General features: G+C 42.7%; 1 protein-coding gene across 2 annotated transcripts in view; it reads left to right on the top strand.

Annotated features, from left to right (window-relative positions):
* The window catches only part of MAP3K21 (mitogen-activated protein kinase kinase kinase 21), a 59,783-nt gene extending 33,517 nt beyond the window's left edge, over positions 1–26,266 (top strand). Inside the window, exons 5-10 of one of the 2 annotated variants that reach the window (XM_074373147.1) lie at positions 4,618–4,858; positions 11,414–11,536; positions 19,230–19,380; positions 19,751–19,848; positions 21,320–22,105; positions 23,350–26,266. In XM_074373147.1, coding sequence (XP_074229248.1) covers positions 4,618–4,858; positions 11,414–11,536; positions 19,230–19,380; positions 19,751–19,848; positions 21,320–22,105; positions 23,350–23,765 — 1,815 coding nt within the window. In that variant the 3' untranslated portion in view covers positions 23,766–26,266. The remainder of the gene's footprint in view (positions 1–4,617; positions 4,859–11,413; positions 11,537–19,229; positions 19,381–19,750; positions 19,849–21,319; positions 22,106–23,349) is intronic. The other variant, XM_074373148.1, reaches the window with a different exon arrangement.
* Positions 26,267–26,469: the final 203 nt, after the last annotated feature.

The raw sequence follows: 26,469 nt of genomic DNA, 5'->3' as shown, positions 1-26,469 counted from the left end.
CCTCCAATTACTCTTCGTGCCCGTCTGTATAAAGTCCAAGGGATTAGCAGACAGTCGGCGTCTCAGTCCTGTGGTTCAGCACTAGTTTCTTTCATGAGTCTCCACTTTACAGCGTTTCTCTGTGCATCAGTACTTCCGAGGTGGGCCAGTGTGAAATGTGGGCTGCTTATGTAAAGTGTGCACACTGCTCGTAGCTCTCAAAGCTCACAGCCCAAAGCTCCACCTGAGAAGGCGGGGTTTCTCACAGAGTTTTGATGTTAGGTTATTTTAAGATAAAGTTTGTCTGGAGCAAGGCGAATAAAAGTTTGCAGATGCCTCATTTTCTATGTGAGTGCTTGATTTAGTAGCAGGGTAATCTGGAAGAGAAAATGGTTTAGCACGAAAAGGAATATTTATGTCCCTGATAAAGAACAGAACACTTTATAGAGTTGCAATAAGAATGGGGATGTGATTTATAAACTGTTGAGTTCTCAGTTTTGCTACTGAATAATTTTTTCTGATAGGAATGAGTATTTTTTTAATAGTTGCTATTTATATGCTTTATGTTTTTTATTGAAGTGTAGTCAGTTCACAATGTTGTGTTAATTTCTGGTGTATAGCATTGTGATTCAGTTGTACATATATATATGTATTCCTTTTCATATTCTTTCTCATTATAGACCATTAGAAGGTATTAAATATGGTTCCCTGTGCTATACAGTAGGTCCTTGCTGTTTATCTGTTTTATGTATAGTAGTTAGTATAAGAGTATACTTTTTTTTGCATTTTTTTATTGAGTAATAGTCATTTTACAATGTTATGTCAAATTCTAGTGTAGAGCACAATTTTTCAGTTATACATGAACATATATATATTCATTGTCATATTTTTTTTTTTGCTATGAGCTATCACAAGATCTTACATATATTTCCCTGTGCTGTACAGTATAATCTTGTTTATCTATTCTACATTTTAAAATCCCTGTCTGTCCCTTCCCACCCCCTTGGAAACCACAAGTTTGTATTCTATGTCTATGAATCTGTTTCTGTTTTGTATTTATGTTTTGTTTTGTTTTGTTTTGTTTTTAGATTCCTCATATGAGCGATCTCATATGGTATTTTTCTCTTTCTGGCTTACTTCGCCTAGAATGACATTCTCCAGGAACATCCATGTTGCTGCAAATGGCGTTATGTTGTCGGTTTTTGTGGCTGAATAGTATTCCATCATATAAATATACCACATCTTCTTTATTCAGTCATCTGTTGATGGGCATCTAGGCTGCTTCTATGTCTTGGCTATTGTAAATAGTGCTGCTGTGAACATTGGGGTGCAGGTGTCATTTTGAAGTAGGGTTCCTTCTGGATATATGCCCAGGAGCGGGATTCCTGGGTCATATGGTAAGTCTATTCCTAGTCTTTTGAGGAATCTCCATACTGTTTTCACAGTGGCTTTCCTTGCTTCCCTCTCCCACTCTTAATGATTTAGATGTCTTCTTTTACAATTTTGTGTTTATTCTTTTTGTAATTCATGGCAGTTATCTCCTTTCCAGTTATGAGTTTCTCATTTTTGTAGCATCCTGCTTCTTTTCTATTTAAAGTAGACCTGTGACTATTTCTTTTAGCATGGGTTTAGTGTTGCTAAACTCTTTTAGTTTTTGCTTGTCTGTGAAGTTCTTTATCTCTTCTTCTATTCTAAAGGATAGCCTTGCTGGATAGCGTACCCTAGGCTGCATCTTTTTTTCTTTCAGGACTTTGAATATACCTTGCCACTCCCTTCTGGCCTGTAGTGTTTGTGTAGAGAAATCAACTGAGAGCCTTATGGGGGGTTCCCTTGTAACTCACTCTTTGTTTTTCTCGTGCTGCCTTTAGGATCATTTCTTTATCCTTGACTCTGGCCATCTTGATTATGATATGTCTTGGTGTGGGTCTGTTTGGGTTCTTCCTGTTTGGGACCCTCTGAGCCTCCTGTACTTGGATATCTGATTCCTTTAGGTTTGGGAAGTTTTCAGTCATGATTTCTTCAAATACCTTTTCAATCCCCTTTGTTCTTTCTTCCCCTTCTGGAGCCCCTATTATGCGTAGATTGGCACACTTTATATTATCCCATAGGTCCCTTATATTGTATTCATTGTTTTTTATTCGTTTTTCTCTCAGCTGTTCTGATTGGGTGCTTTCTGTTGTCCTGTCTTCTAGGTCACTTATTCGTTCCTCTGCATTATCTAGCCTGCTTTGCACAGCCTTTAGGTCAGCTCTCATCTCAGCAAATGAGTTTACCAGTTCTACTTGGCTCTTCTTTATAGCTTCTATTTCATTTTTGACATATTTTATATCTCTAAACACTATTTCTTTTAGTTCCTTCAGTACTTTGATCACTCCTTTTTGAAATCTTGATCTAGTAGGCCATCAATGCCTATTTCCTTGATCATGCTTTCAGGGGATTTCTCTTCATCTTTTAATTGGGAGTGGTTCCTCTGCTTCTTCATATTGCTCATATCTCTCTGGCACTGTGGCTTAAGGAGTATCAGTTATCTAGTTGTCCTGGAGACGGTGTGCTCTTAATGATTTTATCGAGAGGCCTTTCTGTCTTCGTCCTGTTTTGGAAGCTCAGCTTGCTGTTTCCAGAGGCCCTCTGTTGGCACCCTCCCAGTCTATGCTGCTTCCAGTGGCTGTCGGCTAGCAGATCACGCCCCTTCCCAGCACTGGGTCAGGTGCTGAGCTCTTACCCAGTGGGCGGGCGGGTCACTCCCCGTCCTGATGCTGCAGTCAGATGCTGCGCTCAGGGGAGGCAAGTGGGCGGATCGTGCGCCCTCCCAGCACTGCGGTCAGGTGCTGCGTTCCTGCCAGGAAGGTGAGTGGCCGCCTGCCCTTTTCCTGGCGGCGGTCACTCTGCCTTAGGTCAGAGTTTCAAAGGTGGGCTCAGGGAAGACCGCAGAACAGCCCTGCCCCTGCTCCATGCCAAATCTCAGCTCTTTGTTTGTGTTGGCGGCACGAGTTCTCTGAGGTGCCAGGGCAGAAAGATCCTACCTGCCTCGGGCTGTAAACAAGTCTCAGTCCTGACTAGGAGGTTGGGGCGCCCCCAGGTGTGGATTCAGGGCCCGGCCCCGCCCCCGCCTGGACACTGCGCACAGGGAGAGGTGGCGGCTGTGGCTGCGCCCCACCTCTCTTCTCAGAGAAGCACCAGTAATGGCGGCGCAGGTCTGAGGAGACAGGCTATGGCGCCCCTCCCCCCAGGGCACACCAGCCGTGTTGCTTTGCTTTTTTCGCAATTTATGGGGGACCGAGGTTGTTCTGCTCCGTATCCCTTCCCAGCCATGGCGCGCAGCCCCCTGCTGTCCCCCGGGGCCGCCTCAGCACAGCCGCCCCCGTCCTCCGCCCGGCTCGGGCCACCTGTCCCGGCCCCAGCTGCCGGCCCGCGTCTCAGGCTGGGTATCACGGGGACCCTTTGTTCCCGTTTAACTCAGTTCTATCGGTCAAGGGGTGCTCAGGGCAGATCTGAGCCTCGGCGGCTCCCCCTCCGTCCCGCTGGCCTCTCCGTTGGAGAGGGGGGACCCAGCGAACGAGCGCCAGGCCTCCTTTGCCACTCCCTCCCCGCGGGACCAGTCCTTCCCGGTTTTGCTTTTTCTTCTTTCTTTTTTCCTTTTCTCCTACCAGATTTTGGGCGTCTTTGTCTTTCGAAGAGGGCAATGTCCTGTCGGAGTTCAGCAGGTGCTCTGGTTGGCTGAGTGGGTCCGTAGATGTGAGTTTGGGTGTATTTGTGGGAGAGGGTGAGCTACGTGCGTCCTTCTACTCCACCATCTTGCTTCTCCCCCCAAGTGTATTCTTTAGTTCAAGATTTTCTCTTTCTCAGAAGTCCAAAACCAAGAGGAAGTTACATTTTAATCAGTGTCATGACCAAGGGACTTTTATTAGTTAATTCGTGGTATCTGTGTATAAAGTGACAGTTTCCATCCATCCACAGGATCCTGAAAGTTCTTGGTGTACTGAATCTGTTTTCTGTTGGCTTACAATTTTAGAGATGTCACATTTCCATGACGCATTTGCTGTAGTTTCCCCCTTAATCTCTCCACCAAGATGTTTTAATTCTCTAAGCAAGTTCTTAAATACCCTAAGGAAGCCCAAAGTAAAGAAGTCTGAACTTCAGAATTTCAATTCATCAAATTTTTTTAACCTTTTGGCTGCTTTTTTTTCTTTTTTTTTTTTTTTGAAGAGTGATTTGTTTATTTATTGGGTTTTGTGGGGGGAGGTAAATTAGGTTTATTTATTTCTTTATTATTAGAGGAGGTACTGGGGATTGAACCCAGGACCTCGTGCTTGCTAAGCTTGTGCTCTGCCACTGAGCTATACCCTCCCTGCTCTTTCGGCTTTATTTTTAAATGGGTCATTCACATCTGTACTTGGTTGCTGGGCATTGATGTACACTTGTGCCAGGTGATTACAGAGACTGGAGAGGGAGAGAGCAGTTTCAGCAAGGCGGGTAAAAACGTGTGATGCCCCTTTTCGGTCCTAAAACTCGAAGAGCCGGGCGGAGCCCGGCGTGGGTGTGAGTGGCAGACGTGCCGCACGTGCAGCCGCGTCTGTCCTGGCGGCCGGGTGCAGGGACACGTGGCAGCGCAGGGTCACGCTGGGGCCTGTGTGGCAGGAGCTGCGGTCCCGGGAGGAGGAGCTGATGCGCGCCGCGCTGCAGCAGAAGTCGCAGGAGGAGCAGCTCAAGCGGCGGGAGCAGCAGCTGGCCGAGCGCGAGATCCACGTGCTGGAGCGTGAGCTGAACATCCTGATCTTCCAGCTGAACCAGGAGAAGCCCAAGGTCAAGAAGAGGAAGGGCAAGTTCAAGAGGAGTCGCCTCAAGCTCAAGGACGGACGTCGGATCAGCTTACCCTCAGGTACGAGTCTGTCCTCTTGTCCTCTGGGGTTTGCGCAGTTGTCCCTTTGGTCCGCTGCTCCGTGGCATCAGAACTGGGGGAGTGGGATTTGAAAGCGTCAAGTGAATGTCTTCATCGCCTGCTTCAGCCCATGGTCTTCACGGGAGGACCTCGTGAGCTGTCACGTGTGAAACAGCCCAGGGGGTGCATCGCAGGGCAGCTCTCAGCATACTCTCCTGTCAATGCAGTAATGAATTTGCTCCTTTTGCAGTCAAAGCAGAATTCCCTTTTAGCTAATTGCACTGAGCCTTTTCAGCTGCCAAGGCGTTGTGAAAGTCCAGAACAACGGAACCGTCACTGTTCCGTCACTGTGTTGATCTTTCCCACGGGATGCTCTGCAGTCACCTGGGGCCCTGAGATTGCCGTTTGTACCTGCCACAGAGTGTATCCAGGACTAAAGTTATGTACCTGCTTTCAGCTGAGGGTCTAGACTCCTCCAGGTATAAAAGCTAACCAGTAATTTTAAGGAAGCTTTTAAAAATATCTTTAAGCAGGGGAGAGTACAACTCAGTGGTAGAGCACATACTTAGCATGCACAAGGTCCTGCATTCAATCCCCAGTACCTCCTCTATAAATAAAGAAATAAACCTGATTACCTCACTCCCCCCCCACACACACACAAATAAATAAATAAAAATAAAAATAAAAATATCTTTAGGATATTGTGCCAATAGTATAAAAGGGTTATAATATGTTAGGAGAAACAAAACATAGTAGAAAATAGCCAACGTGTCAGTTCATGAAATTAACTTCTTTAATGTTACAGTTTATACTTTGCTTAAGATAAAGCCAACCCTCCACCCCCACCCCAACACACACACACACTTTCTGCGGTTCTTCCTAACAGCAGGGAAGAAGGAGACAGAGCAGGAGCACTTGTATAGAATGTGCAGTAAATATCTGTATACCTGCGTCTGCCTGTCTCTGTCCCTCTATATGTGTATCTCTTCGTGGGTTCTAGTGTCTTTCTGAGATGTTTGTTAATGGTGTGGAAATTCGATTTATGTAACAATAACGACAGTTTTGTTTTATATAAAGTATGTATAAACTGCCCTCTAAAAACGTTTACTACAAAATTGTGGAAGCCTTGCAGCATCCTATGACTTTTTAGGTTATTTGCCGAAGTCTTCAGTTGATCAGAAAATTGCTGATGTGGGGTAACCAGGAGTACACAATACACATCAGTTATTATTTGGTTTGGTGAGGTCAAAACAGGCTGTGAGTCTTTATTCATTTTACCTTCAACCTCTCTGGGAACAAAAAAAGTCCTTTTCCAGATTCTCTTGTAATGCCGAAGTGTAGCTTAAAGGAGCACTTGCTGGGCTGTCAGATATCACTTAAAATCTTCTGATTTGTGATGAGGCTTCCACTTTAAAGTATAGACGATAGAACTATCTCAGGATCCCTGAGGTTCTTCTTTTCACACGTTACTTGGCTAACACCCTGCATCTACTCAGCGCAAACTGAATATATCTGACTCTTTTTGCTACATTTGTATCATTCCTGGATTGTGCTATTTGGCTTTTCTTTTTCAGAGAATAGAGGGGACATTTTCCTTACACACATATTTACCTTGTGCCATTTAATAAAAGATTCTAATTAAAACTTAACCAAAACCATCTACCGCTGTAATCCTTAGCCATTTTGAAGAAATGGAAAAGCAGCTTCTGTAATTTAGTGTGGCAGTTCCCCCTTCTGCCCACAAGATGGTGCTGCATCATGTGACTCTGGTTCCACCCTGGAAATGCTTTTTCTTACTAGAATTCCCCAGCTCTCCATCCTCCCCAACACACAATTTACTTGCACAATATCCCAAAGTAGGACACACATCCAAAAATCTAAAGAAAAGAACGATAACCATAAAAATAATTTTTTTTCTCCTTAAGGAATTTTGCTCAGCAGAGAAAGCAGTTACTGTTCCAGATAGAAAATTCTTTGAGTTGCCAGCTTTGTGTACTATTTAATGGTACATTATCGAGGAAGAAGTATCTGCTAGGTAATAGATTGAAGGGTGGTGATACTTTCCTTCCAACATACCATGTTATTTGAACCCCTTTTGAAGGACTTTTTTCCTATGTGTAACTAGCTGAGAGAATTTCTTGGGAACGTACTTGAGACTCCTACAAACTGGCCCTTAATCTTTACGCCTGTAGATCTTTCAAAAATGTGTAATTAAGTGTGAATGGTTACCTAGGTATTGTAATTTTGTCCTGCAGAACCATCGACGGTAGCTTTTAATCTTACAGCTATTTACAGCTCTGGTGACTTAATGCTAGAAAACTCAAATGTAATTATTCCTGTTGGCAGTCTTTCATGCATAGCCACCAAATAAGGAAGATACATGCTCATAAGATGAGACAGCATAATCTAAGAGTCTGTAAATTACACTTTGTGCATTCTTGGAATTTTTGAGGGGGGGGATTTGTAAAAAGAAAAAGAATTACCGTGATAGATATTTTTATATTGTGACGACTTACATCACTCCCTCTGTATTATGTTTATTTTGAACCACAGGTGTGTTTTTAGAACACATAAGGCAAGATAAAGAGGTTTTCAAGCTTTTGGAAACATGAATATTGCCAGTGAAAATACAAGTGCAGGTTTTTCTCAGAAGCCTGTGGATCACGTTACCATCTGTGTTGGGCAGGCACCCTGAGAACACGTCTGGCAAGGAGCCCAGAGAAAAGCTGGACATCGGTCAGGGCCCCAGACCAGCTGAGACTCAGTGTTCCCAAATGTGTGGCTGGGACGGAACAACCTTTGCCTGCTTCACAGGGACAAGGTTGATGATAAAGAAGATTGTATTTATGTTCAGTGCACAAAGGGTGCCTCTTCTCCACCCCGCCCCCAAGGGAAAGTATTTAGCCTTTGTCAGAAGACCAGAAGCACTCTGAATCTTAGGTGTGTTGACATCCAGCCTGTGTCTCTGGGACTGGCCCTCGGCCTTGCAGACCTCCTGTGCTGGTTCCCTGACCAGGGCCAGGCCTCTCTTCCTCTGTGGTTTGTTCCCTGTGATTTGCCCGTCAGACGCCGTGACCACGCTCTGAGTTACTGTTCTGAGCTCGCCTGCCTTCTGCTCTGGGCTGCAGGCTCCTCTTGCTGTAAAAGCTCTCGAAGGACGTACTTCCGTTGGGTTAGAACAGATCACAGGACTAGTTGAACCTTGGCAAAGCCCCTCAGTCTAAATGTTTTTTCTTTCCCTGCCTCCTCCCACTTCCCCCAGTTCAGTGAGTCATCTGTCCTGATGCACTGTCTCCTTACATCCGTTCTTCCGTTCTCCTAAACTGCTCTGCCTGGTCCAATGTTTCATGATTACTTATACAGTAGATGGAAGAGCCTCCCATCTGGTACTTCATTTCCATTTGCTTTGTCTTCCAAACCATCCTCTTCCCTGCTGTCTGTTTCTCAGCAATCAACTCTAAACACCAGTTCAATAAGCCTGTGGCAGAATCTTGCACGCTTTTCTCATTCAGCGAACCCTTGAGGACCTCTCATGTCCCAAGAACCAAGGGGTTACAATAAAATAAACATGATCCCTGCCCTCATGTCACTTGTCATCCAAAACAGGAAACAGTCATTCAGCCAAATTACTAAGCATCGTTCACGTGCAAGGCACTGAGCCAGTTTGGAGGGGACACAGCACTGATGGTGACTGGCAGCCCCTCCCATACAGGGCTGATGTTGTATGGTTGTGGAAGGTGGACCGGAAGTTAATAATCAAACAGATACTAATTTTTTTGCTGTAATTATTAACAACTGTAAAGGAAAACTCATATGACAGTGATTAGCAGAGAGATGCCACCTGGTCTAAGAAGCGCATAGGCAGCTTCTTCAGGAAGTAATATTTAAATTGAAACTTGAAAGAGGAATTTACCAAATACAAGGGGAAGGAAAAGCAGGCAGGGAGCACATGAGAAGAAAGCTTGGTTTCTTCTAGAAATTGAAAAAGACCAATAAAGGAGGGTATAGCTCAGTGGTAGAGTGCGTGCTTAGCATGCATGAGGTCCTGGGTTCACTCCCTAGAACCTCCATTAAAAACAAACAAAAAAACAAACCTAATTACCCCCCCAAATATAAATAAATAAAATAAAAATGCATTTTAGAAAGAGAAAAAAGGCCAGTGTGGCTTGACTACGCCCCCAGGCCAGATCCAGCCTCTCGCCTGTTTTGGGTAGCCACCAAGCTAAGATCGATTTGTATATGTTTAAATACATGAAAAGGTTTCTGACACACGGACGTTGCATGAGATGTAAAGGGCAGCATCCGTAATAAGAGTTGTGTCGGAACACACTCCCTTCTGCGTTTCTATCAAGGCTTGCTCACTCCATCAGCAGATCTGAGTTCTGGTGACAGAGACCAGATGGCCCACAGAACCTAGAATGTTTGCTGTGTGGCACTTCTTGGGGAGAAGTTTGCTGACCACTGGTCTAGACCATGGCGAGTGATGGGGGGGCGGGGGTGCAGGGCAAAAGGAGGCTGGAGTGGCACAGAGCCCGGACTCAGATTTGCAGGGGGTGACAGAGCGGGTTATGATTTTGACCTGTAATTACGCATTATGAGAAGCCTTTAAAGGACTTTTAGCAGGGGAATGACAGTCAGGCATGCATTTTTTAAAATGCATCTGGCTGCTGTGAGATAGACCTCTGCTGTGAGATAGATCTCAAACAGAGATACCTGCACTGAACAAGGGCTTGTAGCAGCCTCTGCGTGAACGGATGGTGGCAGTGCAGGTGGAGAGAACACAAAATATCAGCCGTGTGTGTTGAACACTTATCATGTCCTGGGCCCTGTACTAAGTGTTTTCTGTACTTCTTTGTATGTAGTTTTTCCTAGCTGTCCTGTGAAGTAGGAATAACAAATTTTTTTTCCATTTTTGTAAATGAAGATGCTGTGAGTTAAAGAAATGAAGTTACTTTCCCAAAATTCATATGGCAAGTAAGTGGTAAACTGGAATTCAAATCTGGAGTTTGCTAACTCCAGAACCTAGAATATAAATTTCTCACCTATAACTCTAAGAAAAATATGTAACAGGAATTACAAGATACTTTGTGTTTGATTGGAATTGGGGCAGGCAGTCAGGGAAAAGACAATACGAAGAAAAATTTTCACTTTTCTAGCATGAGTAATTGGATAGCTGTCTTGCCTACCAAATTCCAGCTCCTCATTTCAAATAGCAGGTGGTTCTTTAAAGTTCTTTAAAGTGTAATTTTCCAAAAGGTAATTTATAGCTCTCTTGCAAAAGTGAAAGGAACATGTGTCAAAGATTTTATTCAACTTATTAATTAACGAGGGAACCAGTTAAAGTTGGTTCACGTTGAGAATTTGAGGAGCTAAGTATTTATGGGCAATTTAATCATGGAATGTTGGGATTAGATTTCTAGGTTAAATACAAACCTGGTTAGTGACCAAGTGTGGCAATAAATGTAACCTTTGGGATTTTCTTTTATGCCAGACAGAAATTATTTGCATCACCACCAGACAAAATCTGTAAGTTAACCTCTGCCCCCACTGAGTTGTAAAAATAGCCCAGACAATAGAAAATCAATCAGAGGTTAAGCTCAGCATGGCACTGAAAAAAAAACCCAGTAATTTCTTTTACCTGCATCTAAGTTTTTGATAATTTTTCTGACAGCTTACAAAGTTTTCCTAGACCCTTTCCTCTTCCCTCTGGAAATACTACTTTTCTTCCATAGTTCCTGGCATCTCTCTGGCATTACAGCTACCCGGTGTTACAGTTAGGTGATAGTAACCATCATTTGTAGGTACCTTGACCACAAAATGCTTTTAACTGTAGGTAGGGGGCAGTTTCCCTTGACCCTGGCTGGGTCTGAAAATTAAACTGACAAAAGACAGATCAGCCAGGGAAAAATATAAAAATGTATTTAATGTTAAGTTTGTGTGACACGGGAGCCTGAAAAGTAAATGAAGACCCAAAGAAACAGACCTGAGCATTTCCATGCTGGGTTGACGTGGAGGTGGACAGTTGTGTAGAAATGTGACAGGTTAAGGAGGAGATGTCAGGGCGGGTAGCGTGTCCTGAGCCCCACGTAACTTACATTTTCTGTTTTAATCACCATAGCGATGCTGGGAGGTGTCTGTTGTTCTGTACAACAGCCACAAAGACCAGCTTAGAGAGGCTCCTGACTGGTTTGAGGTCCCTAGTTTGTTAGTGACAGACCCAGGACTCATGTCACCCAGGGTGTCCCCTATTTCAGTTTTGTTTTCAACTCTGTGGGACTGAATGAGGGGAACCCTTTCTTCCCAGCAGACTAAGTCTCCTGGCGCTCAGCAATATTCATTTCCTTATGAGTGTGTGTCTCACTGTGCTCAACACAGCATGACTCTGAGCCATTATTTCAGGACTTGAACCCCAAAGGGAAGACAAGCAAGGCTCTGGCCTCTTCATTCTGACTGCCTGGCAGTCTCTGCTTTTCCTGCCTTGTGCGGAAGACCTGGCTGGGAAAATAAACTAAACCCTTGGGATCTCAGTTCTCATTGTTTTCCTGCATCCAACAGATTTCCAGCACAAAATAACGGTGCAGGCCTCCCCGACCTTGGACAAACGGAGGAGCCTGAACAGCGGTAGCTCCAGCCCGCCCAGCAGCCCCACCGTGATTCCCCGACTCCGGGCCATACAGCGTAAGCCTTCTCCCCGTGTAGGGACGCTGGGCACCTGTCACTGGTGACTTGGGGTCAACTTAAGGAGACTTTTAAAAAAATGTTTATTAAAGTGTAGTTGATTTATAAGGTTAGTTTCAGGTGTACAGCAAAGTGATTCAGTTCAGTTATATATATATACATATATATTGTTTTTATGGCTGGTTCTAAGCATGGGATATTTACTACATGTTATAACTATTTGGAAAACAAAATTTGGTCTTACGTTCCTTGGTCTCATTTTCTTGTTTTCACAATAACTGATTTTCAGGTTCTATGCAATCGGTGATGTAAGCAGGCCACAGAGCAGAAAGGGAAATATCTTTTTATTTTTTAATTGAAGTACAGTCAGTTACAATGTGTCCATTTCTGGTGTACAAGCACAGTGTCCCAGTCATACATATACATACATATATTTGTTTTCATATTCTTTTTCATTAAGGGTTATTACAAGGTATTGAATATAATTCCCTGTGTTATACAGGGAAGAAATTTGATGGTTTTTTAAATCTATTTTTATATATAGTGGCTAACATCTACAAATCTCAAACTCCCAAAATTATCCCTTCCCACCCTCTTTCGCCCAGTAACCATAAGATTGTTTACTATGTCTGTGAGTCTGTTTTTATTTTTAGGTGAGTTCATTAGTGTCCTCTTTTTCCTATTTTTTTTTCTTTTTTTTAGATTCCACATATGAGTGATATCATATGGTATTTTTCTTTCTCTTTCTGGCTTCCTTCATTTAGAATGACAATCTCTAGGTCCATCCATGATGCTGCAAATAGCATTATTTTATTCCTTTTTATGGCTGAGTAGTATTCCATTATTTAGATATACCACAACTTCTTGTATATAGTGCTGCTATGTACATTGGGGTGCATGTATCTTTTCGAATTAGAGTTCCCTCCGGATATATGCCTAAGAGTGGGATTGCTGTATCATATGGTGAGTCTATTTTCAGTCTTTTGAGAAATCTCCATACTGTTTTCCATAATGGCTGCACCAAACTACTTTCCCACCAGCAGCGTAGGAGGGTTCCTTTTTCTCCACAGCCTCTCTAGTATTTATCATTTGTGGACTTTTGAACGATGACCATTCTGACTGTTGTGAAGTGATACCTCATTGTAGTTTTTATTTGTATTTCTCTGATAATTAGTGAGAAGGGGAAGTAATATCTTGAGGCATTTGGTTAAACACTCGCGTGCAAAATGTGCATAACCTAATTATATCAGTTGCATATTTATGGATATTTTGAAAAATGGAATCAGGATTTCAGGGTTTCTTCCATTAGTTTCATTGTTTGGTAAAGAAAAAAAAATAGTTTGTTTTTGGAGATTTGGTTTTAATTGGCTCTGGATTGACCAACCTAATACAGACGGTCTCCCGCTCACAGATGGTTTGACTCAGGGCTTTTTGACTTTATGATGGTACAAAAGTGATACACATTCAGTAGAAACCACGCTTCGAATTTTGAATTTTGATCTTTTCCTGGGCGAGTGACACGCAGCCTCATCTCATGATGAGCATCATCTCAGCCTCATGATGCTGGGCGGTGAGCCTCAGCTCCTGGTCAGCCCCGCTATGTCAGGGGAAGCAGCCAATACACTTACCACCATTCTGGACCTGGACAAACATTCTGTTTTTCACTTTCGGTACAGTATTCTGTAAATTACATGGGATATTCAAGTTTATTTTAAAACAGGCTTTGCATTGTTTGATTTTGTCCAACTGTAGACTAATGTAAGTGTTCTAAGCATGTTTAGGGCAGGCAAGACGAAGCCATGATGTTCAATAGGCCGATGTATTACATACTTTCTCAACTTAGGATATTTTCAGCTTACGAGGGGTCATTGGGACGTAACCCCGCTGTAAGTTGAGGAAGATCTGTACTTCAAAATACCACATAGTGTTTTGGTTTTTGAAAATCTTCAGCCTGGTGGAGAAAAACACATATGCTACTTCATCTGACATCCTCACACTGTGAGAGTTTCAGTTAGACCCTGAATCAGAGTTTGAGTGGAATGAGACAAAACTTGATTTTGTTCAAAGGTGAATCCATATGAACCCCAAAAGTAGTCTCAGCAAAAGGAGAATGTGTTTAATATGTATGTATGTGAGTAATCTGATAGTCAGTGGAAGTTGCCATATTAAATAACATACATCCTCTCTTTTCTTCACCAAACTTACCTTTCTGCACTTACTATCTTTATTTGGAGGGGTAAAATCCAAGAGAATATTTTCTGTAATCAAGCCTGCAATCAGTTTCTTTTTTATTTTCTTTTGCTAATGAAAACCTTGGCACCAGAAGAAAAACAAATTTTTTTAAAGCTCCCAGGATACCAGTCTCTTTCTCATTCATCTAAATAAATGTATAATCCTAGAACACAAAGTGTGACCGTTTTATGATACCTAATTTGTCTTTCCGAGAATGCGTTTTTCATAAAGCCATGCTTGGCACTTTGCCTTTGCCCAGAAGGAGTAAGGGCTTAATTAAAGGAATAGAGAAGAGAATGAAGGCTTGTCTCACATCTCTGGTCAAGGGACCAGGCAGAGAGAAGGCATGACACCTCTGGTCTTGCCAAGCTGTTTCTCTACCTCTTTCCTCTTGTCTTTACATTGTTGGGGTTTTTTTTGTTGTTTTTTGTTGTTGTTGTTGTTGGTATTTTAAGACTTAATTTTTTTAGAGCAGTTCCTAGGCTGATATCAAAATTGGAAGGAAGGTACAGAGATTTTCTCATATACCCCCTCCCACACATACACAACCTCCCCCACTGTCAACATCCGGCATCACCGTGGGATATTCGTTACAGTTCGTTATAATATGATACACTGAGACATCACCGTTATCACCCAAGATCCATCCTTCACCCTGGGCTTCTCTCTTGGTGTTGTACGTTCTGGGCTTGGACAGTTGTACAACAACATGTATCTACCGCTGTGGTATCATACAGTGTAGTTTCACTGCCCCGAATATCCCCTGTGTGCCACCCTCAGCCCCTGGTCCTTTCACTGTCTCCATGGCTTTGCCTTTTCCAGAATGTCAGATACCACGTAGCCTTTTCAGATTGGCTTCTTTCACTTACTGACGCATTTAAATTCCTTTTTGTCTTTTCATGGCTTAATGACTCATTTCCTTTTTTTTTCTTAAATGGAGAGACTGGGGATTGAACCCAGGACCTCTTGCAAACCAAGCATACACTGGGCTATACCCTCCCCGCAATTCATTTCCTTTTAATGTGGAATAATATTCCATTGTCTGAATGTACCACGGTTTATTTATCCATTCTCCTACTGAAGGACATCTTGGTTGTTTCCAAGTTACAGATTTGGCAGTAATGAAGTTTCTTGTGTGGACCTAAGTTTTCAAGTCCTTTGGATAAGCACCAAGGAGTGGGAATACCTGATAAGACTGTATGATAAGAGTGTGTTTAGTTTTGCAGGAACGGCAAGGCTGTCTTCCGAAGTGTCTGCCCCATTTTGCATCCCCACCAACAAGGAATGAGGGTTCCTGTGTCACAGTCCTCAGTTGTGAACACCAGCCTCACGCAGTGGGGACGCTGTACCTGGATCAGCCTGGCCAGGCCCGGGATTTGTACTAGTGACATTGAATACTTTGGGGATTTCAAATACATTCTAACCCTGTGGCATGACATGCAGCCGGCTCAGGGAACACCCCTACTTCCCCCAGGCAGCCGGGTCCCCAGCGTTCATTCTCTGCAGTAACAGGTGAAAACATTTGAATCCGCATATTCCAGCAGGATCCACCCTCCATACAGGACTGTTCATGCTTTTGAACATGAATTGGGTACTCTTCTCTCCCACCCCAGGTACCCCCAGTGGTTTACTCCAGTCTTTGTTTCTGTCTCCTCTGGTCCCCAGCTTGCATCACTGCCCTGTGGTTCTCACAGTCCAGTTCAACGTGGCAGCTGAGAGCATGGAGTCTGGAGCCACACCGTCTGGGATCAAATCTAGGCTCTGGCCCCCCTGCACTGTGACTGTGCACAGTTCCTAACCTTACCAGGCCTCAGATTCCATTTCTGTAAAAACGGGATGATCATAGTTTAAAAGAGTCAAATAATGAGCAGAAGACCCAAACAGACATTTCTCCAGTGAAGACACACAGAGGGCCAACAGGCACATGAAAAGATGCTCAGTATCGCTAATTATCAGAGAAATGCAGATCAAAACTACAATGAGGTATCACCTCACACTGGTCAAAATGGCCATCTTAAAATTAAGTCCACAAATGATAAATGCTGGAGAGGGTGTGGGATGTAATCTGGTGCAGCCACTATGGGAAATGGTATGGAGATTCCTTAAAAAAATAAAAATAGAGTTACCCTATGATCCAGCAATCCCACTCCTGGGCATATATCCAGAGAAAACTCTTTAATTTGAAAAGATACATGCACCCCAATATTCATAGCAGCACTATTTACAGTAGCCAAGACATGGAAACAATCTAAATGTCCATCAACAGATGACCAGATAAAGAAGATGTGTGGTATATTTATACAGTGGAATATTACTCACCCATAAAAAAGAATAAAATAATGCCATTTGCAGCAACATGGATGACAACCTAGAGATTGTCATACTAAATGAAGTAACTCAGACAGAGAAAGATAAATATATGATTTCAATGATATATGGAATCTAAAAAAAATGACACAAATGAACTTATTTACAAAACAGAAGCAAACTTACAGACATAAAAAACAAACTTACGGTTACCAAAGAGGATGGGGTTGTGGGGGAGGGATAAATTAGAAGTTTGGGATTAGCAGATGCAAACTATTATGTACAAAATAGATAAACAAGGACCTACTGTATAGAACAGGGAACTATATTCAATAGCTTATAATAACCTATAATGGAAAAGAATAGATATATATACATATATATTCTGTCCAAGCCCACAACGTACAACACATATATATATGTGTGTGTGTGTGTTTGTATAGCTGAATCACTATGCTGTACACCAGAAACTAACAGAACACTGTACATCAACCATACTTCAATAAGAAAATTAAAAACCAAAGGGTCCAATGCATACAAAGCACTTAGAACAGTGTCCGGCACCTGGTCAGAGCTCTGTGTGTTGACAGTTGTTACGATCATCATCTTTTTTATTCTGGCTCTGAAGCTCTTTGTGGACTTGAGGTCCCTCCCTGGTGTCTGCCTTTTATAGCATCAGCATGTAGGCATTGAGGATTTTGCCTCTCGGAGGGAGTCAGGATCCATGCAAATGCGCATCTGACCCAGGGGAATGGACCCTTTCAACCCTGAGTCGTAGATGTTGTCTGGCCCATTTCCCCTGGACCAGCGATGGGCAGACATGAGTCAACTCGAGTGAGAAAAATTGGTCATGAAAGCAGTGGAAGAAGGAAAAAAAGCCCTGACACTGAAGGAAGGGTAACTTTATGTATTGAGAAAGATGGGAGTCATTTCAGAGAAACTGAACAGAAAAAAACTCCCCCAAAGATTGTGGGAAGAATACCAGCGTAAAGGGCCTTACAGTACACGCTTGACTTTGGATAAAAATGTGGTATTTCGCCATCATGCCAAGAATCAGTGTCTGCTAGAGAGGGCACCACCTGATATTTCCACCAAGTATTTTCTTACTACTTTTCTTATTATAACGTCCTCTGGTTTACTCTAATAATGGTATTATGATGTCATGTCACGTTTAGTGCACACTTCTGTTTGAGAATAAGAAACGATAAGGGGGGAGGGGATAGCTCAGTGGTAGAGCGCATGCTCAGCATGCATGAGGTCGTGGGTTCAATCCCTAGTCCCTCCGCTTAAACGAATAGATAAACAAACAAACAAACCTAATTACCTTCCCCCCCCAAAAAAAAAAACAAAAGAAAAAAGAAGAAGAAGAAGAAAGAAAGAAATAATAGAATTCACTTATCATCCGAGAATTTCAAGTTTCCAGGCACATCCTGTGGTTGATGTCTTTGGGCCAAGCGCACCTTTTCCCCTGTTGCTGAGCTGAATCAGATGGAGGCAAAGCCAGTCACACTGCCTTCCGTTATTTCAGCAACTTGCTGCCATTGTCCCTCCTTGACGTGTTTCCAATAACAGAGTGTCGTGATGCATGGTAAACTTAGATCACTTAGTTTTCCAAAGAGACGGAGGATATGAGCTGGACACGTCGCTCACCCTGCCCCATCCCACCCTGCCCTACGTACCGGTCTGCGTAGCAAACAAACACCAAGAAACCTCTGCGGACTAAACGCAGCCATGACAGGTCAGAGATGGACAGGAGAGGTCAAAACAGTAAACACGCTGCACCAAGGCAGAGATCTTGCGGTCCAGCCCTAGCACTGTTCTGGCAGCAGTGAGCAACCACAGAGCAGTACCAGTTCAACAGATGTGGGAACAAAGGAGGAAACAGGAGCACCAGGCTAGAGGGGAGGGAGGAGGCAGAAGAGCAAACGCTAACGCTGGCTCTGGGCCGGCGGCAGGTGCACGAAGCAGGGAGATGAACTCAGGGCGCGTAGTCCCCAGCGGAAAGCCTCTCCCGCTCACTCTGCTCCTCTCACGGACGTGAGCATTGCTGACCCATTCCTCCCGAATTCGACTGTAAGACTCTTAATAAAAAAGTGCACAGCTGATTCAAGATCACCACACACACGTGCATATACATGTGTGCATACAAACACACGGACACATATATACATGTATTTTTACATGTGGAAAATACTGGAACACACAAGCATCACCCATAATGCCTCTGATTTTAAAAAATGATATAAAGAAGTTAAATTTCCCACTTTTATCTAAGCAATCCTCTCCCTCAAAGGTAGACACTTTTATTAAAAAGTTTATATCCACATTAATTATCTTCTGTTTGTGTGTGTATACTTGTATGCATAAGCAATTTTTGATGAAAGTAGGTTATATGTAATATAAACATTATAGATCATTTCTCCCACCTCACTTTTTATGGATTTTCTTATCCACCCTGTAGATACGTCATAATGTTTGGTCGTGTTCGTAGCAGGTCTGTGTTACGGGGTGGTTTTCTAAGTGTGCAGAAATGATACCCACTCTCCCCACTGATTTCCAAGTTAATTGTAAGTGCACAGAGAGGCTTGAGGGACGGCTTACACACGTGTCACTGACACATGGGTGTTAAACATGGATGTAAACCTCCCAGGAAGCAATGAAATACGGCAAGAAGTGGGGGATTTGAAATATATTCAGATTTTAAAGGGTAATTGTAGCCCAGCAGTTGTGACAGCTAATGAAAAATTGGCTTAATTTATAATTTTAAAATACACTTGTGTTCCTTAGGTTCAGAACTTTGATTTGGTTGAGAAATTAGGTACTAAATTTCTTGTAAGTTAAATGTTCAGTTTGACTTTTTCCCTCAGTAAAATGAAATCCTAACTGTTGCATAATGTTAAATACATAGATAAATGATCGGGTCTTTGCTGCTAATTTACCTTGAATTTATACCTTTTAATTTACTCTACTTCTCCTGTTATTTATGATTAGAGAAAGAAGCTGGCCATCTGCTGGAGCGAAAGACATCATTTCTTCATTGTTTTCATGTTTCTTGATTGTTTACATGTTTTAAGTAAGATAGTTTCACAACTGACCTGATTCACTTTGACTTAAAAAAATTTTAATTGGTTCATGAGTGATGGTCTCTGTTTAGTGACTTCAGATGAAAGCAATAAAACTTGGGGAAGGAACACAGTTTGTCGACAAGAAGAATTTGAAGATGTGAAAAGGAATTTCAAGAAAAAGGGTTGTACCTGGGGACCAAATTCAATACAAATGAAAGAAAGAACCGATTGCAAAGAAAGGTATGTGTGTGACATCCGGTGTCATTCCAGTGTGTGCTGTGACAGAGAACAGTGCCTTTGAAATATTGCATTGGCCAGAGTTAGCTTTTAGAAAGCAATTAGAATAATACCGAGGTACCTGAATATTAATTTAATTTCTAGGATGAGTTTTTCACACTAAATTATTATTTAGTTAAACAGTTAAAAAAATTCTCTGATACATCGCCTGTCTCAGATTAAGTTTTTATTTGTACTTTGTTTGCTCTTTAAAACACAGGGTACAAATACATTCTCCTTACTACCCTAAAATACTATTGTCATATATTCACCAAAACCTAATTTGTGTGTCGTGTGGTTCTGTTATATCAAAATAAACATTTTTCTCTTGTAGAATGAGGCCTCTCTCAGATGGCAACAGTCCTTGGTCAACTATCTTAATAAAGAACCAGACAGCCATGCCGTTGGCATCATTATTTGTGGACCAGCCAGGTAAATGTGCTTCAGGAAGTGGCATCTGTTTGAGTTGGACTTAGCACCTGAGTGTCCCGGAACTTTTGCTTAAATACCTGTTGCTCAGGTAACACAGGGAAGGTTAGCGGCACTCCATATACCGAGTAGTAGCCTTGCTGGATTAAGCTCAGAATTATTTTCTGTCCTCTAAGTCTTTGTGGCGGAAAATAATTAGGTTCCACATTACTTATTAGGAATTTGCAGCCTCTTTTCTTTACTAGAAAAGTTGATGTGATTAATTATCTAGAATCAAATTAATTTAGTATAAGAGATAGTAAATAGAAAAAAAAGGCACCCTGAAATTCTGCTGCGATTAAGGGGTGGTCTTCGGGCTGTATTCCCAGCCCTCGGCATGATGAAGTCTTGTCAAGGAGGTTAGCTCTGGAAAACTCCTGCTGGAGAGTATGACGTTGGAATCTGTTTAATCTAAAGGAATCATAATTGTTTCCAGTACTCAGTATTCCTCTTCAATGTTAAGATAATAAAAGGTTGAAGAGATATGGAAATGGTTGGAAAATGTCAACAATTGTCATCACCAAAGAAAAGAAAACTGAACTTTCTCCTTGGCAATTTAAGACAGTCCTTTGATAACTGTGGCCAAATGAAAGCTGTTTTAGCAAAACACGCCGTAAACTTCTTGAATTTGGTATCGGTGCTATGCTCAGTTTTACAAGCACCTTATCACGTACTGTCCATTCTTAGTTTTCTTCTGTGTCATCGTGAGCGTGTGGTTTCAGTGTAAATATCTCCGTTAGCACACTCAGGTACACCAAGACAGCTGCTCTGTAACTCCCGGGTAACTGCTGCCTGCTGTCAGATTTCTCATTATATTCTGACTCTTTCTTGCTCTAAGGGCAAGAAATTCTCCTCTCATCAACCAAGATTCATTGTCAAACGTCGTTGGTCAAACAAACAACAAATACTAGCGATAAAACTTCCCCTAACGCAGGGATCCCTAAAACGCAGACGGCTGGGCGTCACCCTTGAACTTCTGACTCCACAGTCTGGAGGGGACTAAGAATGCACGTTTCTCCAAGTTTGCAGACTCCGAGGACCACCGATCTCTGCAGGCGAGATGTAGCAGCAGGGCCCGGCATTGTCATTAGGTCAGGAAAGGGCACATTTTGTCCAGGGTAGCCCCATGCCTCTGGATGTGAGGGTGCCTTTCTGTATCGTGATGACTTTTTCTATTCCCCGTGCCCATGCAGGACAGGAAACAGCCGAGGGTTTGCTTGTCGGTTCCCCTGCAGGGGGCCTGAGCTGTAGCTCCCTGGACGCCCCTTCCTTCGGGTCCTCCTGGATGAACCGTTTGCTGAACTGGAGAGGACTCCTTGTGTTTTGATCTAGAATATGTATTTATTAGATTTCAGCTTTGTTTCACAGTATAGTTTAAATGGTTGTTTTCTTACTGTAAAATGGTGCTACCGTGTGTGTCTGTACCTCTGTTCAGGTGTTTCTGAAGAGCCAAAACCTGCCCCTGATGGACTGGAACCCAGAAAACCAAAGCAGATAAAATCACCCAGTCAAGCCTGCATTGATCTACCTCTTTGGAAGGAAGGCCAGAGAGAGAATCCAGTGGAACCCGAGAGCCGGGAGGAAGGAACCCCCGGGAGCCCTGCCACTGGCACCCCTCAGGGGACCCCTCCAAACAGCCTGAGCAGATGCCCCCCGAGGAAGAAAACGGAGTATGCCCTGTACAGCTGCACCGTGCTGCTGGCGTCAGTGGCCCTGGGCCTGGACCTCAGAGAGCTTCAAAAAACACGGGCTGGGGAGGAACCGCTGCCCAAAGAGGAAAGGAAGAGGCGGGAGGGAATCTTCCAGCGGGCGCCTAAGTCCCGCAGCCCCACCAGCCCGCCCAGCAGGCTGCCAGGCACGGGCGAGGGGGCCGGCAGCTGCCCCTCGCTGCCCCCGTCCAGCGCCCTGGGCCTCCTGGCCGTGCCTTCTCTCTCCACCAAGTGCTTGCTGCAGACTGATGGCGAAGACTCGTTCGAGGGCAGCGCACACATCCCTCGTGACCCCGAGATGCGCACTCCAGATCTTTGCCCAGCCTTCGGAGGGAGGGGTCCAGAGCCAACCTCTGTGCCAAGACTGGAGGCCAATCGTGGTGTGTGGGAGAACCTGCCTCCTTCCTTCCTAGAGCCCACACATGGGGATGTGCCTTCTTCTGCCTCTTCAAAGGAAAGAGCAGTGCGTCATCGACGGACCAGGTCTGATGGAAGTGCCTTTCAGACCTCAGGTAGGCTGCACCAGTGGGTGAGAGGACGAAACACCACTGTAGAGACTAGAATGTAAAACTGTATGAATTTTTGACTTTATCTTTTCCAAGTGAGGATGTTTACAAGTTTGCTTTCACTGTTCACGTAGATCTTCGAATTTTACCCTACTCTTTTATTTGACTTTAAGTAACTACCATTTGGATTCTGGGAAAAGTATAATTAAACTTCAGTAAACTAAATACATAATAGCATATTAAAAGAGAAAGGGCAGGTGGAGAGTAACTGCCCCAAGCCCCTTGTGGGAGGAAGACACTGGCCCAAATCTGAACCAGTCAGTAATTAGTGGGAGAGCTGGCACTAAAACTGATTGTCTAACCTCCCCCTGGGTATGGTGTCTTCTGCACAGTTTATGTTGAGATTGAGTTTAGGGAGGTGTAAAACTCAAATGGGCACTCAGTGCTATGTGGGAGTTGACTATTACACCTTTTATACATAATTACCACTACCTCAGATGTATATCATGAGGGTTAAGTGAGATACTGTATATGAAAAATGCATTTTAGATTGTAAAATGCTACGCTAGGATTGGTTATAAAGTATATTAAAACTGAATCTGCTTTAATTTGCTTTACCTTTTCCTTTATCTCTTCAGGTACTATACCTCAACAAGATTTTTTTTTTTTTCGTATTATTGTTCATTGTCTTTAGATGAATTGGCTTATTGCTCTTTTATGATGCAGTAAAGGATCAGTAATTTGTAATTGCACATGTGAAATCCTATCTCAACAATCCCATAAGAAACCACTCTTTTTTTAAATTTGAAGCCAATAATTATTTGCTAGAGTGGGAAGAAGTCAGTTCTCAGAACAAAAAAAAGAGAAGCTATAAAATTAAAAACATAACTGCTTTCTTATTTTCAGTAATTTTCTCAAGTCATCGTCTGAAAGTGAAATTTAGTCATATTCACCATCATTTTTTAAAGCCTTTAGTCCAGTCTAATCCATTTCAAAATCCATCCTGTTTATAAAACAATTCCAGTGATCATTGTCCTAAGCAGTCTTTCCAACCTTGTAGTACTTTTTCATAAAAACAAACGTTATATCCTGACAGTTTGAAAGATAAGGTTTGTGTTTGGGTTCCTTTGCTGACTCTCACGTTAAGGTGGGTACCCAAGGGAGGTCAGCCTGGGTTGTTTGCCTTGACGTCCGTCGTTTTAGACGGCCCTGCCTTTCTAATCACACGCTGTCTTTGCCCTCCCGACCAGCTGGTGTCGCTCTCCTCTCAGCCCCCGGAGCCTCTGAACTGCCCCCTGAGTGGGTTTGGGGGATGCACCCCTCCCCCTCTGGTCCTCGCAGTGACCTGCCAAGTGAGGTCCCGCCTGAAAAACAAAGAGCTGTCCACGTGCTGCCCCTGCCGCACCCGCCCGCCCCGAGAAGCCGGGTCAACGCCCCGCCGGCCTCCCCGCCTCCGCCCGCGCAGGCCGGCCCCGGGGTGGGCGGCCCAGGACCAGCCTCCGCCCGCCCCCTCGGCGCCAAGGACAGAAGCGAGCCGCGCGTGCCTTCCTTACTGGGCGCCGCCGCGGAAGGCCAGCGCGGGGGCCGCACGGTGCCCCTGTGCAGGCCGAGGGGCGGAGCCAGCCGGCCGTCTCTGCAGCAACTGGAGAAAGAATTTCTGTCTTAAGTGCCTTAGGTTGTTCAGGCATTTCTTTGTTTTGTTTTTTGTTGTTGTTTTTTTTTTTAAGGTGAATGAATGAGAGCAATGTGTCTCCCTTTGAACTGTTTCACGCTGCTGTGTTCTCAAAGCTGTGGCCATGTTACTGAACTAGTGATGGACGTCTGACTTCTCCCAAAACATGCGTGATGGCTGTGGGCGCCTGCTGTGTGCTTTGTCCACTGGACTCCTACCTAGTAACTTGAAATACAAACAACACGCACCTGTAAAACAAGAAACGTGCAACAATGTCAAACTACGTTTAAGCGCAATTTTCATGCTTTGTTCCCATTTCTTAGTACACGCAGAAATTGGGATGAGTGTGTGTTTCTCCTTCCTTCCTGTCTCCTTCCTTTTCTCGTCTTCTATCTTCCTTTCCCTTCTTTTCTTTCTTCTTTTCTTCATTTCTTTCATTTCATTCTCTCTCTCTCTCTCTCTCTTTTTTTTTTTTTTTTTTTTTTTTGTTATTTGTGCAACAAAAAGCCAAGGATAATGTGATACTATTAATAAGTAAAGGTGTCTATTTTTTTTAATTTGATGACTGGAATATTCAGTCCTGTTTACTATCTAAATTCAGCAGTAGACTTATAATGCATAAATGTATCCAGATCTCACCTAAAATATGCAATATTTCTCTCGTTGAGAAAATTTTGCTGAATGTAACTTGTAAAACAAGTTTTACTGAATGTAACTTATAACAATGTTGCCCATTAGAACTCCGAAATAGATTTTTTACAAATGCGTCATTGACGTTTGACTCAGACCCTACTATGCAGCTGCGAGGGGATAATCCGTAGGTTCTGCCTGTAGAAAGGGTCTTCCTTCATCAGGACCCACTGATTTGGCTTTTCCTTTTGCCAGGGAGTTTTTCAAAATTAATTGATGCACACTTCATGTATCATGAACATTCACATCATTTAATTTTATTTTTCTCTTTACGTGCATAATTATCCCAATAATCTCAAAAGCAATCAGAAAGAAACACTGCAAAGTCAGGAAACAGCAGTACTGTTAGAATGTAAGTATATTAAAATCGTTATTTCACATTTCATTTAATTGTGCATAAATGTTAGATATCTCTTGGGTGAAGTAAACTGATATAGTAGGATGGAGAAATACAGATTATTTTCAGATGTGAATTTATCAAATGAATCTTTGGATAGCAGATCAGGTTTATAAATGATTTTAAATTATTTGATGAATCACTTTTATAAAGCATACAGATATAATACAATATAGACTACTGAGTTCTTAAGCTGCTGAAATGGCAATCCAGGAGCTTGGTGAATTTGCTTGGGTTTCTTTTGTTAAATCTGTTACACTTCTATCACTAGAATACGGTTGCTCTAATGATAGACAACAACTTTAAATTTTTCTATACAATGAGAAACATTAATTGCAAACATTAAACATTACTTGATATTTCGTTTAAAATTTTACCTTGGTTAAGGTTTACTGAATAACTGAAAGGTCAATGATTTAAATTAAATCAGATATGACAAAATATCTACCTATAGTAGACTTTTAAAGGAGGAAAATTATATTATTTGGCCATTTTGAAACATCTTAGTCATCTAACAAGTATTCCTCAGCGAATGATGGACAGGGCATGAAAGAATTCTATCAGTATAAGGGCTTTTTGCCCTAAGGAAAACAATCTCGTGTTTAAGATTCTTGCAGCAAAACCTCAGGTACATTTTGTTGTGTTATTATCCATTCTGTGATTTGGCTTCACCTTTGGGTGGTGGTTGAATTACATAACGGAGATTTGGTTTCCTCAGAATTTGATCACATTTGCAGCTCTGGTTAGCTACATTATATTCAGTCATTTGGGGCATGTAACTTCCAACTATAAGTAGAGGAAATATGTGCCTAAGATAATGCGTGAAATACAAAATGTAGAAACTGTGTTTTCAGTTTTGCTTCTACCAAAACATCGTGTGTGTGGTGTGAGGGTGGTGTGTGTGTGTGTGGTGTGAGGGCTGTGTGTGTGGGGTGTGTGTGTGTGTGTGGTGTGTGTGTGTGCGCGTGTGTGTGGCGTGAGGGTGGGGGAGTGATGGGTGGCCATCTGCCTTGTCCCTCTGCTCTGTACCTGTTCCTGTTCAGCTTTATTTTAGTCACTCTATATTATGATGAATTTAGAAATGAAGATATATTGAAAAGATAATTGTGATATGAGGACTCAATCTCATGTATTATTGCAAATAGTTATTTTTTGCTGAGATCTACTGTACATGTCGTGATTTTCTCTGTGTATTAGTATACTTGGCGGAATCTGGTTATTTATTTTCTTACAGGCTTAACAGCTCGCTGAAAGGTAAATTAAGCTGATTACTATTAGCCAACAATTCAGGTGCTCCCACTGCAGAGATTCAAGGCCTGGGCCTGATATGCTGTATTATGAAGCTTTGTGACTGGAAAAGATGTTTACATATGTTGTCTATTTTTTTAATAAACTTTTTTTATAGCTAGTCTGTTTGCTCAGTGGCTTTGATCTGCTCTTGGTGATATGTGGCTGTCATTTGGAAAGGTCTGTTTTGTTTTCAGTAAGGAAAAATGTGTTGATAAAGATTATTAATAAGCAGGCATTAACCTGCTAAATTCATTAAACTGAAGGACCATTAAATGGGTCATAGGATTAAATATTTGTTTAAAATAACTAAATATTTTATTT

The sequence above is a fragment of the Camelus bactrianus genome, chromosome 11 (assembly GCF_048773025.1).
Source record: "Camelus bactrianus isolate YW-2024 breed Bactrian camel chromosome 11, ASM4877302v1, whole genome shotgun sequence".
Taxonomy (NCBI): Eukaryota; Metazoa; Chordata; class Mammalia; order Artiodactyla; family Camelidae; genus Camelus; species Camelus bactrianus.
Note: the sequence above shows the minus strand (reverse complement) of the source record. Positions and strands in the feature narration are given on the sequence as shown.